At 45.0% G+C, this 12512-nt stretch overlaps 1 protein-coding gene across 1 annotated transcript in view; it reads right to left on the bottom strand.

Moving 5' to 3' along the window:
* Positions 1-12512, bottom strand: part of rsrc1 (arginine/serine-rich coiled-coil 1) — a 185189-nt gene that overhangs the window by 152657 nt on the left and 20020 nt on the right. Inside the window, exon 4 of the mRNA XM_041873836.2 lies at positions 2425-2649. Within this exon, the coding sequence (XP_041729770.2) occupies positions 2425-2649 (225 nt within the window). The remainder of the gene's footprint in view (positions 1-2424; positions 2650-12512) is intronic.

Genomic DNA, 12512 nt, shown 5'->3' with positions numbered 1-12512 from the left:
GTCTTTCAAATATAATTCGTAAAAATCCAAATAACTTCACAGATCTTCATTGTAAAGGGTTTAAACACTGTTTCCCATGCTTGTTCAATTAACCATAAACAATTAATGAACATGCACCTGTGGAACGGTCGTTAAGACACTAACAGCTTACAGACGGTAGGCAATTAAGGTCACAGTTATGAAAACCTAGGACACTAAAGAGGCCTTTCTACTGACTCTGAAAAACACCAAAAGAAAAATTCCCAGGGTCCCTGCTCATCTGCGTGAACGTGTCTTAGGCATGCTGCAAGGAGGCATGAGGACTGCAGATGTGGCCAGGGCAATACATTGCAATGTCCGTACTGTTAGATGCCTAAGACAGCGCTACAGGGAGACAGGACGGACAGCTGATCGTCCTCGCAGTGGCAGACCATGTGTAACAACACTTGCACGGTACATCTGAACATCACACCTGCGGGACAGGTACAGGATGGCAACAACACCTGCCCGAGTTACACCAGGAACGCACAATCCCTCCATCAGTGCTCAGACTGTCCGCAATAGACTGAGAGTGGCTGGACTGAGGGCTTGTAGGCCTGTTGTAAGGCAGGTCCTCACCAGACATCACCGGCAACAACGTCGCCGATAGGCACAAACCCACCGTCGCTGGACCAGACAGGACTGGCAAAAAGTGCTCTTCACTGACGAGTCGTGGTTTTGTCTCACCAGGGGTGATGGTCGGATTCGCGTTTATCGTGGAAGGATTGAGCGTTACACCGAGGCCTGTACTCTGGAGCGGGATCGATTTGGAGGTGGAGGGTCCATCATGGTCTGGGGCGGTGTGTCACAGCATCATCGGACTGAGCTTGTTGTCATTGCAGGCAATCTCAACGCTGTGCGTTACAGGGAAGACATCCTCCTCCCTCATGTTGTACCCTTCCTGCAGGCTCATCCTGACATGACCCTCCAGCATGACAATGTCACCAGCCATACTGCTCGTTCTTTGCGTGATTTCCTGCAAGACAGGAATGCCAGTGTTGAGCCATGGCCAGCGAAGAGCCCAGAGCTCAATCCCATTGAGCACGTCTGGGACCTGTTGGATCGGAGGGTGAGGGATAGGGCCATTCCCCCCCAGAAATGTCTGGGAACTTGTAGGTGCCTTGGTGGAAGAGTGGGTTAACATCTCACAGCAAGAACTGGCAAATCTGGTGCAGTCCATGAGGAGGAGATGCACTGCAGTACTTAATGCAGCTGGTGGCCACACCAGATACTGACTGTTACTTTTGATTTTGACCCCCCCTTTGTTCAGTGACACATTATTCAATTTCTGTTAGTCACATGTCTGTGGAACTTGTTCAGCTTATGTCTCAGTTGTTGAATCTTGTTATGTTCATTCAAATATTTGCACGTTAAGTTTGCTGGAAAATAAACGCTGTTGACAGTGAGAGGACGTTTCTTTTTTTGCTGAGTTTATTTCCACACTATGAGGTTGGAATAATACTGTGAAATTATGAAAATTATGATAATTCCCTTTTAGTGTAAAAGCTGTTTGAAAAGACTGCCAGAAATGTCAGCCTGTTTTGGTGGGATGGAGTTCTGGCCAATAAGACATAGAGTTCCAAACCTTTATAAAGGGAAACATGTATGGTGTGCGCCAAGTTTATAAATCAAAATAGTTTTTGACGTATTCTTTTCAGAAATGGCGCATGCAGATATTTTGTTAGAAATGTATGCAACGGTTATAAATGAGGCCCCAGAACACATGCCTTGATATGTGATCACGGTCTAGAGACCCTAACATAAATGGGGCGTATGGATATGTTATATTTGGACGGGGTTGCGCTTAGGCCTCCACAGTCCTCTCTCTGTGCGTCACCTACGAGCTCTAGCACCTAACTGACGAGTCCGAGACACGCGCCACTCAATATTACAGACAACGACTCCCCACCAATCACATTACCCCGCCCTCCAATCACATTAGGACACAGCGCTTGGGGGAAGGATATGGGTGAATCAAGGTGCTATTCTCGTGGAAAGTAAGGCCCCCTGAGTGAGTTAGGTCCATGGCTGGCTGGCACATATTGCCACTGGGTTGTCTGTGGGTGTGTGCGGTGGGTGTGTGTGAACATATTGCACCTGGGCCAAGGTAGATCAACAGTAGAGAGATAAAGAGATCAACTATGTTCAGGTGACGCAGGTACACTTAAGGATGCAACATTACAAGAGAGAATGTAATGCATTCTGAATGGGAGGATTCCAGGGGATAGAGAATAGGAGTGATGGATGGATGAGGCTGGGATGAGGCCCAGCCAGGGTGTCCCTGCTGGATACTCTCATAATATCCACGTTAATGCACCTGGGAGGAGGGGGGGGGTTGTGTTCGCATGTGTGCCTGCATGTCAGTGTGAGTATGCCATGGACTCACAAAAGGAACTTATCACTCACCCTTGTTTGTCGGACCTCTTGTCTTTGGCCCTGTCCTTGTCTCGGTCTCTGCCCTTGTCCCTCTCCCTGTCCCTCTCCCTGTCCCTGTCCCTGTCCTTCTCCTTGTCCTTGTCTTTGTCGCGGCCCTTCCGCCGGCTGCGGTCTCGGCTGCGGCTGCGGCTGCGGCTCTTCTTGCGGGTGGACCGGCCGCTGCTCCTGCTGCGAGACCGCCGCCGCTCACGAGACCTGGAGAGACAACACAACACACGATCAGAATCACACAAAAATATAGATAAAAAGTATGTAAATATGTTGTGATTTAAAATGCACTTTAAATACATTTCATTCGATTTTATTTTAAATATACTGTAACAGTTGACGCTAACAATGGCCGAAGAGTAACAGTTAATAATAATAATTTGGGGGGTGCTTGTGTAATGGAAATGTGTTTCTTGCATATCCCAACTCCCCCGAGACACCTGCAGGGAGTGGGGTCACGGCCAGGATCACTGTTGTCCAGCACCCCTAGAGCAATTAGGGTTAAGTGCCTTGCTCAAGGGCACAGCGGCAGACTTTTCACTTTGTCGGCTTCAGTAATAGAGCCAGCGACCTTTCGGTTACTGGCCCAATGCTCTAACTTCGAGGCTACCTGCTGCCCCAGTTAGCATTGGAGCTAACACTATCCAGCATGATTCTGACACGCAACCAAAACCACGCCACGCAGAGTAATCCAGGTCCCATATGTGATGACTCCCAAGGCCTTTGGTCAGTCAGACTGTTAGAGAGGGCTTTATGTACTGTAGGGCCTCTGTAACTTGTAATGCCTTGTGTTATGTTATTCATTGTTTAAATGTTGAAAATACAAAATTAAAAAGTCATACAAATCAGACTGTACGAGAGAGAGAGAGAGGCGAGAGAGTGGGAAATAGTTACTAGTTGCCGGGGTGATGGCGGTTAATTTTCAGCTTCTGGTTAGGGCAGCAGCCTATTGGAGAACCCGAGTCGGCATTGATCAAAAACCGATGGTTGGAGATGGGAGACTGTCTGGAGATGGGGGACAGGCTGGAGATGGGAGACAGGCCGGAGATGGGCGACTGGCTGGAGATGGGAGACAGGCTGGAGATGGGAGACAGGCCGGAGATGGGCGACTGGCTGGAGATGGGAGACAGGCCGGAGATGGGCGACTGGCTGGAGATGGGAGACAGGCCGGAGATGGGCGACTGGCTGGAGATGGGAGACAGGCCGGAGATGGGAGACAGGCCGGAGATGGGCGACTGGCTGGAGATGGGAGACAGGCCGGAGATGGGCGACTGGCTGGAGATGGGGGACTAGCTGGAGATGGGGGACTGGCTGGAGATGGGGGACAGGCTGGAGATGGGGGACTAGCTGGAGATGGGGGACTAGCTGGAGATGGGGGACTGGCTGGAGATGGGGGACAGGCTGGAGATGGGGGACTGGCTGGAGATGGGGGACAGGCTGGAGATGGGGGACTGGCTGGAGATGGGGGACTGGCTGGAGATGGTGGCAATTAGGTAGGGCTTCAGATGGCGGCCTTATCGATCCTAACATTCAGAGGGATGGATCCCTGAATATACACAGATACACACACACACACACACACACACACTGGGACTAGTTGGAGAGATTTAGTGGGCTACTTATAGAGACAGGCTGGCTGGGCCAGCCTTCAGAGCCCATTGACACACTGGCAGTCACCGCTGCCTGTCACAGCCTCTCTCACACACCTCAGTGGAGTGGAGAGACTACAGTGTCTGTTTACGCATTCACACTTCTATTGATTAATTCTATTGATTCATATAAGTTATTTTCAATACGCTGTCAGTCGGAGGCTGATGGGTGTGTGTGTGTGGGGGGGGAGTGTGTGTGTGTGTCTGACAGTGACAATGTGAAAAGAAGCCTGTAAAAAAGAAAAGGCGGAAGCTAAGGTGTTATATTCTATCATTTTAATGATTTGTCTATATAAACAGTCAAACCTGCTGTCCGAGAATCTTTATTGCTTTCTTTCCTCTTTATTAGTTTGCCATTTGAAATATCCAAAGCGAACTCTTCTTTTGACCTAAAACGAAGAATATTTTTCCAAGTTGTGTCACAAAAGTCTGTGGACAACTGTTGAAAACAGGTCCCCCCTGTTAATATAATCTTATCATCATTATGATCTAAAACGCAAAACTGATCCTGGATCAGCACTCCTACTCTGAGATGCATTATACAGTGGGGGAAAAAAGTATTTAGTCAGCCACCAATTGTGCAGGTTCTCCCACTTAAAAAGATGAGAGAGGCCTGTCATTTTCATCATAGGTACACGTCAACTATGACAGTCAAAATGAGGAAAAAAATTCCAGAAAATCATATTGTAGGATTTTTTATGAATTTATTTGCAAATTATGGTGGAAAATAAGTATTTGGTCAATAACAAAAGTTTCTCAATACTTTGTTATATACCCTTTGTTGGCAATGACACAGGTCAAACGTTTCTGCAAGTCTTCACAAGGTTTTCACACACTGTTGCTGGTATTTTGGCCCATTCCTCCATGCAGATCTCCTCTAGAGCAGTGATGTTTTGGGGCTGTCGCTGGGCAACACGGACTTTCAACTCCCTCCAAAGATTTTCTATGGGGTTGAGATCTGGAGACTGGCTAGGCCACTCCAGGACCTTGAAATGCTTCTTACGAAGCCACTCCTTCGTTGCCCGGGCGGTGTGCTTGGGATCATTGTCATGCTGAAAGACCCAGCCACGTTTCATCTTCAATGCCCTTGCTGATGGAAGGAGGTTTTCACTCAAAATCTCACGATACATGGCCCCATTCATTCTTTCCTTTACACGGATCAGTCGTCCTGGTCCCTTTGCAGAAAAACAGCCCGAAAGCATGATGTTTCCACCCCCATGCTTCACAGTAGGTATGGTGTTCTTTGGATGCAACTCAGCATTCTTTGTCCTCCAAACACGATGAGTTTAGTTTTTACCAAAAAGTTATATTTTGGTTTCATCTGACCATATGACATTCTCCCAATCCTCTTCTGGATCATCCAAATGCACTCTAGCAAACTTCAGACGGGCCTGGACATGTACTGGCTTAAGCAGGGGGACACGTCTGGCACTGCAGGATTTGAGTCCCTGGCGGCGTAGTGTGTTACTGATGGTAGGCTTTGTTACTTTGGTCCCAGCTCTCTGCAGGTCATTCACTAGGTCCCCCCGTGTGGTTCTGGGATTTTTGCTCACCGTTCTTGTGATCATTTTGACCCCACGGGGTGAGATCTTGCGTGGAGCCCCAGATCGAGGGAGATTATCAGTGGTCTTGTATGTCTTCCATTTCCTAATAATTGCTCCCACAGTTGATTTCTTCAAACCAAGCTGCTTACCTATTGCAGATTCAGTCTTCCCAGCCTGGTGCAGGTCTACAATTTTGTTTCTGGTGTCCTTTGACAGCTCTTTGGTCTTGGCCATAGTGGAGTTTGGAGTGTGACTGTTTGAGGTTGTGGACAGGTGTCTTTTATACTGATAACAAGTTCAAACAGGTGCCATTAATACAGGTAACGAGTGGAGGACAGAGGAGCCTCTTAAAGAAGAAGTTACAGGTCTGTGAGAGCCAGAAATCTTGCTTGTTTGTAGGTGACCAAATACTTATTTTCCACCATAATTTGAAAATAAATTCATTAAAAATCCTACAATGTGATTTTCTGAATTGTTTTTTCTCAATTTGTCTGTCATAGTTGACGTGTACCTATGATGAAAATGACAGGCCTCTCTCATCTTTTTAAGTGGGAGAACTTGCACAATTGGTGGCTGACTAAATACTTTTTTCCCCACTGTACATATACTACGGGCCCTGGAGTGTTCTACAAAGTGTTATAGTGTTGAACAAAGCTGGGTGTCAATGATCAGTAGATGATACATGGAATACTGTAAAAATAAAACTAGCTCTTTATACAATACAAATGACATTCAAAATATCTGACTAATACTGTGCTTGCACAATTACATGACCCTTTGCAAGGACACAGGTCTTAATAAGTAGCACATTAATACATCCTTCATAAGAGAAATATCATATATTAATCTCATAAAATGCTGCACAGTCATCACTAGTAATGGAGGTAAATAATTCGCATGGCTACCCAAACTCCTTGCTCCGGCCAAACCCTATGCCACGCCCACGGATGTTAGTTTCTTCTCCGCAATGAGTCTGGACCTGAGTACCTCCCTGACAATTTCAAGAACATTTCTGATTGGTCCCCGAAACCAATGGGTTGGGCCAGAGCCAGAACACACGTGGGTTAGGGGTGGGCGGTTACCGGTATGAATGTGAATACCGGTATGACGTTGTGCCATGATATGGATTTTGCCATATCATGATAAATTAATGTATGAAATAAGGCGTTTTTGTTTGGTTCAAAATTTCTGTCGAGTAATACAGCCTAGTGGGCTAGTTCAAATTGTTTCTTTTACTAAACACATCGCCTTTTTTAGCAAAGAAAAAAACTAGAAGCATGGACGTTACACGATCTGCCTGCCAATCAAAGTCAACAAACAAGCATGCGCAACTGCAGAGTAAGCGAACATTTAGTGAAGTAAACTCCTTTTGTTAGCAAAAGTGTCCGAAAATCAAGCGCAAAAGTGTAAGCAAGCATTGAGGATGACTGAAGACAAGGAGAATGACGCTATTGTGGTTGATTTGCAGGACGACAAAGAATTGGTTCGAAAAAAGGGGGCCTCCTCTGTCGTTTGGAACTGGTTTGGCTTTAAGGTATCCGACCTCGACCAACAAACAGTACTGTGTGTCGACGCATTGTGCTAGCCAAAGGTGGCAACACCAGCAATCTTTAAACCAACTGAAAACCCTGAATGTGCGTGAATATGAAGAATCTACCAGAATGCGTGCAACAAACCCCCAGAGCAGCGGAGCAAGTCCAAAGACATCTTCAAGCCAGACCTGCACTCAGCTATCACTCAAGGCATCATTTGTTAGTGCTACTCCCTATGACAAGAAGAGCAAGCAGTGGAATGAGATAACGAGTACAATTACGTATCACATAGCGAAAGACATGGAAGCAATTCAAACTGTGGAGAAAGACGGTTTCAGAAAGTTGATTCGAACTCTAGACCCAAGATATGAGATCCCGAGCCGTAAATACTTCAGCAAAACATGTCTGCCAGAACTCTACACAGAATGTCGGGACATTTGCCAACGAAATCCGTAACGCTACATTCTTCTCTAACACTGCCGGACCACAGAGCCATAGATTAGCCTCACGATTCATTACATTGACGACAACTGGAAGCTGCAAAGCAAATGCCTTCAGACCTCTTATTACCCAGACGACCACACCGGAGAAATAATTGCAGCTGGGCTGAGGGAGGCACTTTCATCCTGGGGCTTGAAAGAGTCGCGTCAAGTATGTATGACTACTGACAGCGGATCGAACATGGTCAAAGCATTGGAGCTGAACAAATGGACAAGACTAGTGTGTTTCAGACACAGGCTACAAATTGCTATTGGTAAGTTTCAACGTCCAAAACACAGAGCAAGGTAGAAAAATTATGTAACTTAAAAACAACTTAAAATGCAGAATAACTATTGTATTCTTTATCTCCTCTGTTTAAAGGTTATAGCTGACAACACTGCCTGATCCTTCTTATACGTTAAGCCGAATATATACAGCTATGCAAATCTATGATATTTGTCATTTGTAAATGTGTGCAATATCCAAACAATGTTTTTATTTATAATTGATACATTAGCCTATGGTTTCAATATATGAATATATCCTCTCTTTCAATAATAAATAGCCTACTCAATAAATGATCCCATTTTCTAAAGCAACATAGCTTTCTTAATCACAACAGTTGTATGTAAATCTATAGATGGATTACATTTGTAATCATGTCCAGGGTCCATGCTGTAAATTGTTGCAATTACTGCAGATGCAATGTTACTTCTGTTGAACAATTGTGGTCAGCACATTTTCTTATAGTTGGATGAAGCAGAAGGCCCTGACAAGTGCACAGGATAAACTGAGCCTGCCCCTCCACAAGCTCATAACGGAATCCCCGACAAGGTGGGGATCTCGACTGCAGATGATGGAAAGAGTCCTGGAGCAGGAAAAGGCCATCACACAAGTCCTGGCAGCAGACAAAAAAACATGGCACCTTGCACCCTCCTGGCAAGACATTGAGGTCTTTGAATCTATCACGGCAGCACTTAAGCCCCTCCAAGACTTCACAGATGCCATGTCAGGAGAGACATACAGTACCAGTTAAAAGTTTGGACACCTACTCATTCAAGGGTTTTTCTTTATTTTTACATTGTAGAATAATAGTGAAGACCTCAAAACCATGAAATAACACATATGGAATCATGTAGTAACCAAAAAAGTGTTAAACAAATCAAAATATATATGTTATGTTTTAGATTCTTCAAATAGCCACCCTTTGCCTTGATGACAGCTTTGCACACTCTTGGCATTCTCTCAACCAGCTTCATGAGGTAGTCACCTGGAATGCATTTCAATTAACAGGTGTGCCTTCTTGAAAGTTAATTTGTGGAATTTCTTTCCTTCTTAATGAGTTTCAGCCAATCAGTTGTGTTGTGACAAGGTAGGGGGGGTATACAGAAGATAGCCCTATTTGGTAAAAGACCAAGTCCATATTATGGCAAGAACAGCTCAAATAAGCAAAGAGAAATGACAGTTCATTACTTTAAGACATGGAAGGTCAGTCAATACGGAACATTTCAAGAACTTTGAAAGTTTCTTCAAGTTCAGTCGCAAAAACCATCAAGCGCTATGATGAAACTGGCTCTCATGAGGACCACCACAGGAATGGAAGACCCAGAGTTACCTCTGCTGCAGAGGATACGTTCATTAGAGTTACCAGCCTCAGAAATTGCAGCCCAAATAAATGCTTCACAGAGTTCAAGTCACAGACACATCTCAACATCAACTGTTCAGAGGGGACTGTGTGAATCAGGCCTTCATGGTCGAATTGCTGCAAAGAAACCACTACTAAAGGACAACAATAATAAGAAGAGACCTGCTTGGGCCAAGAAACACAAGCAATGGACATTAGACAGGTGGAAATGTGTCCTTTGGTCTGGAGTCCAAATTGGAGATTTTTGGTTCCGACCGCCGTGTCTTCTGCAGCGATACGCCAACCCATCTGGTTTGGGCTTAGAAAAACTATCATTTGTTTTTCAATAGGTCAATGACCCAACACACCTCCAGGCTGTGTAAGGCCGATTTTACCAAGAAGGAGAGTGATGGAGTGCTGCATCAGATGACCTGGCCTCCACAATCCTCCGACCTCAACCCAATTGAGATGGTTTGGGATAAGTCAGACGGCAGAGTGAAGGAAAAGCAGCCAACAAGTGCTCAGCATATGTGGGAACTCCTTCAAGACTGTTGGGAAATCATTCCAGGTGAAGCTGGTTGAGATAATGCCAAGAGTGTGCAAAGCTGTCATCAAGGCAAAGGGTGGCTATTTGAAGAATCTCAAACATAAAATATATTTTGATTTGTTGAACACTTTTTTGGTTACTACATGATTCCATATGTGTTATTTCATAGTTTTGATGTCTTCACTATTATTCTACAATGTAGAAAATATTAAAAACAAAGAAAAACCCTTGAATGAGTAGGTGTGTCCAAACTTTTGACTGGTACAGTACATGAGTGTGTCCTATCTGAAGCCGGTCCTCCATTTGTTCAAGATGGAGGTTCTGAAATCAAATGAGGGTCCTCAATTACCTGAATGACAAATACCATGGCTACCTTTCTGGACCCAAGGTTCAAGACCACCTACATGACCACTGAGAAGCTGGTGGAGGTGAAGGTGAGAGCTGCCTCCGAGACAGAAGCCCTCCTGGTAGGGAACACAGCCGTGGGAGACTTCTCTCTTGAAGAGGACCAGAGTGAGAGAGAGAAAGAAGCTGCCACTGCTCCACAATCAGCAAAGAAGTCTAAGAAGAGCTTTGGGAGCTTCTTTAAGAAAACCAGCAGTGTGCCTACCTTAAGAATCCAGAGACAGGTCATCGAGCAAGAGCTGGACAGCTACACTCTGATCATGGCAGCAGACAGTGAGGCTGATCCTTTGGAGTGGTGGCGAGTTCACGCATCCAACTTCCCACAATTGAGTTGTCTGACAAAGAAATACTTATGCATCCCTGCCAAAAGTTCACCCTCTGAGAGAGCATTTAGCATTGGGGGCAATGTGGTCACACGCCACAGGGCAACTTTGAAGCCAGAAACTGTCAATAGGCTGGTGTTCCGGGCACGGAACTTGTGAAGTGGGAGGCAGTGAATTGTTACATGCTGAACTGAGAAACATACAGACTGTCTGGTTAATGCTTGAAGTTCATTTGAAAATGTTTACAACTTGAATTCATAATGACCGGTGTTATGCTGAAAAAAGACTGCACTTCTTATATTTGGCAGGAAAAAGTTTACATCCTGAGTACTTTAAATACTTTGTTTGTGTTTCATGTTTGCACAGGTTTACCACAGAAGTAAAACAAATAATAATTTTTAAAAATGTGCAATGCCCCCTTTCTGTTTCTATAAGGTTAAAATCAATATTTTGTCATTTATTAATTTTGAAGGGCTCATAAAATGCAAAAAACATTTTTTACAGTATATCATGTTATTAAATCGTTATCGGCCGGACAGTGGAAAATATTGTGATATGACTTTTAGTTCATATTGCCCACCCCTACTGTGGGTAAAGCAGCATTTAGAAAATATGTCATTGGCTTAGATACTCTGGTTGGTTAGAAATTATCCAATCGCTGATGACTTTGTTTTATACAACATCCGTTATTTTGGCATCACCACAAACAACTTAAATGATGGCAGTCTCAGACTGAGGTATGTAGCGAACATAGAGCAGCGGAAGAATTCCGTTTGAGTCGTCAGGCAAGTAAATATCAATATTCTATGTATCAATACTATACACGTGCAAGAGGGAGAAAATCACCTGTGGTTTGCAAAGCCTTGTCAGAATTAGAGCTACCTGAATACAATACATCAGAGATGTGTAAGGTGGTTATATCACCAAGCCACCCAGCCTTAACGTACTGGGGAATATACAAGTATAGGTTGTGATGTCACGAGAGGCTACACAGCTTTCAGCGGGATTGCTCAAGTAGTGCAAGGAGACCAGGTTCACCCAAAACAAGGATTTTATTAAAGGTCTTGGGAAACTAACGAAAGTATAACACAATTCTGTTCTCTGGTGGCTCTTTAAGGGTTAACAGTTCAGGGATGTCTCTTCCACATCCAAAATCATAACTCTCCCTCGCTCAAATAACTTTTCCCCAGTCTTACTGTATTCCACGTTGCAGCTAGTGGCCAACCCAGCAAAACGTCCTTCCAAATGTCCCACACGTATTTCCACAGGTGCATATATCCAAAGGTGAGTATTTCCCAAAGGTAAGTATCTCCAAATCCTTATATTCCTCATGGAAGTGGACGTGCAGCACTCTTGTCCTCCAGAGAGCCCAGCCTGGAGACCGTGTCTCTTCCCTTCAACAAACCTTCAGCTCATCAGCTCCTGATTGGTTTCAGCTGCGTGGGAAGATTGGCCATAGAGGGTTGGAGTTCCCGACCATACCAGCAGATGGAGCCATAGCTGTCTGGGTTTGCAGCCATCTCAGGGGGATGTAACGTCCCTCCAGGACACAGCCTCTCGTGACATCACAAGGTCTATTACTCGAATTAGCCTCCCGCCTGGAAGATCCACAGGCCAACCCAAAGACTTTGGTGTGTGAAACTGGGTTTGTGGTACGACGACGTATGTGAGTCGAGGAATTGGACACTGTCCATTTTCTGTTTTGGTCTGTGTGTGTGAGTGCTTGTATATGTGTGTACCCTCGTGTGTGCTTGTGTGTGCGCGTCCAATTGCTACATATGGAGAAACACAAGCGTAGTCTTATTTTAGCGGCCAAGCAACTTGTGGCAAGCAGATGCAATAAACACAAAATCTGTGGCTGCTTTTCTGAACGGGGGGGGGGGAGTGGCGGCAGCCACACACTTCTGGGGTCTGTACCAAATTACATTTCCTGTAGTTAATAGAGTGAGGCTATGCTGTTAAATGT

Source organism: Coregonus clupeaformis, chromosome 5, assembly GCF_020615455.1.
Source record: "Coregonus clupeaformis isolate EN_2021a chromosome 5, ASM2061545v1, whole genome shotgun sequence".
NCBI lineage: Eukaryota > Metazoa > Chordata > Actinopteri > Salmoniformes > Salmonidae > Coregonus > Coregonus clupeaformis.
Note: the sequence above shows the minus strand (reverse complement) of the source record. Positions and strands in the feature narration are given on the sequence as shown.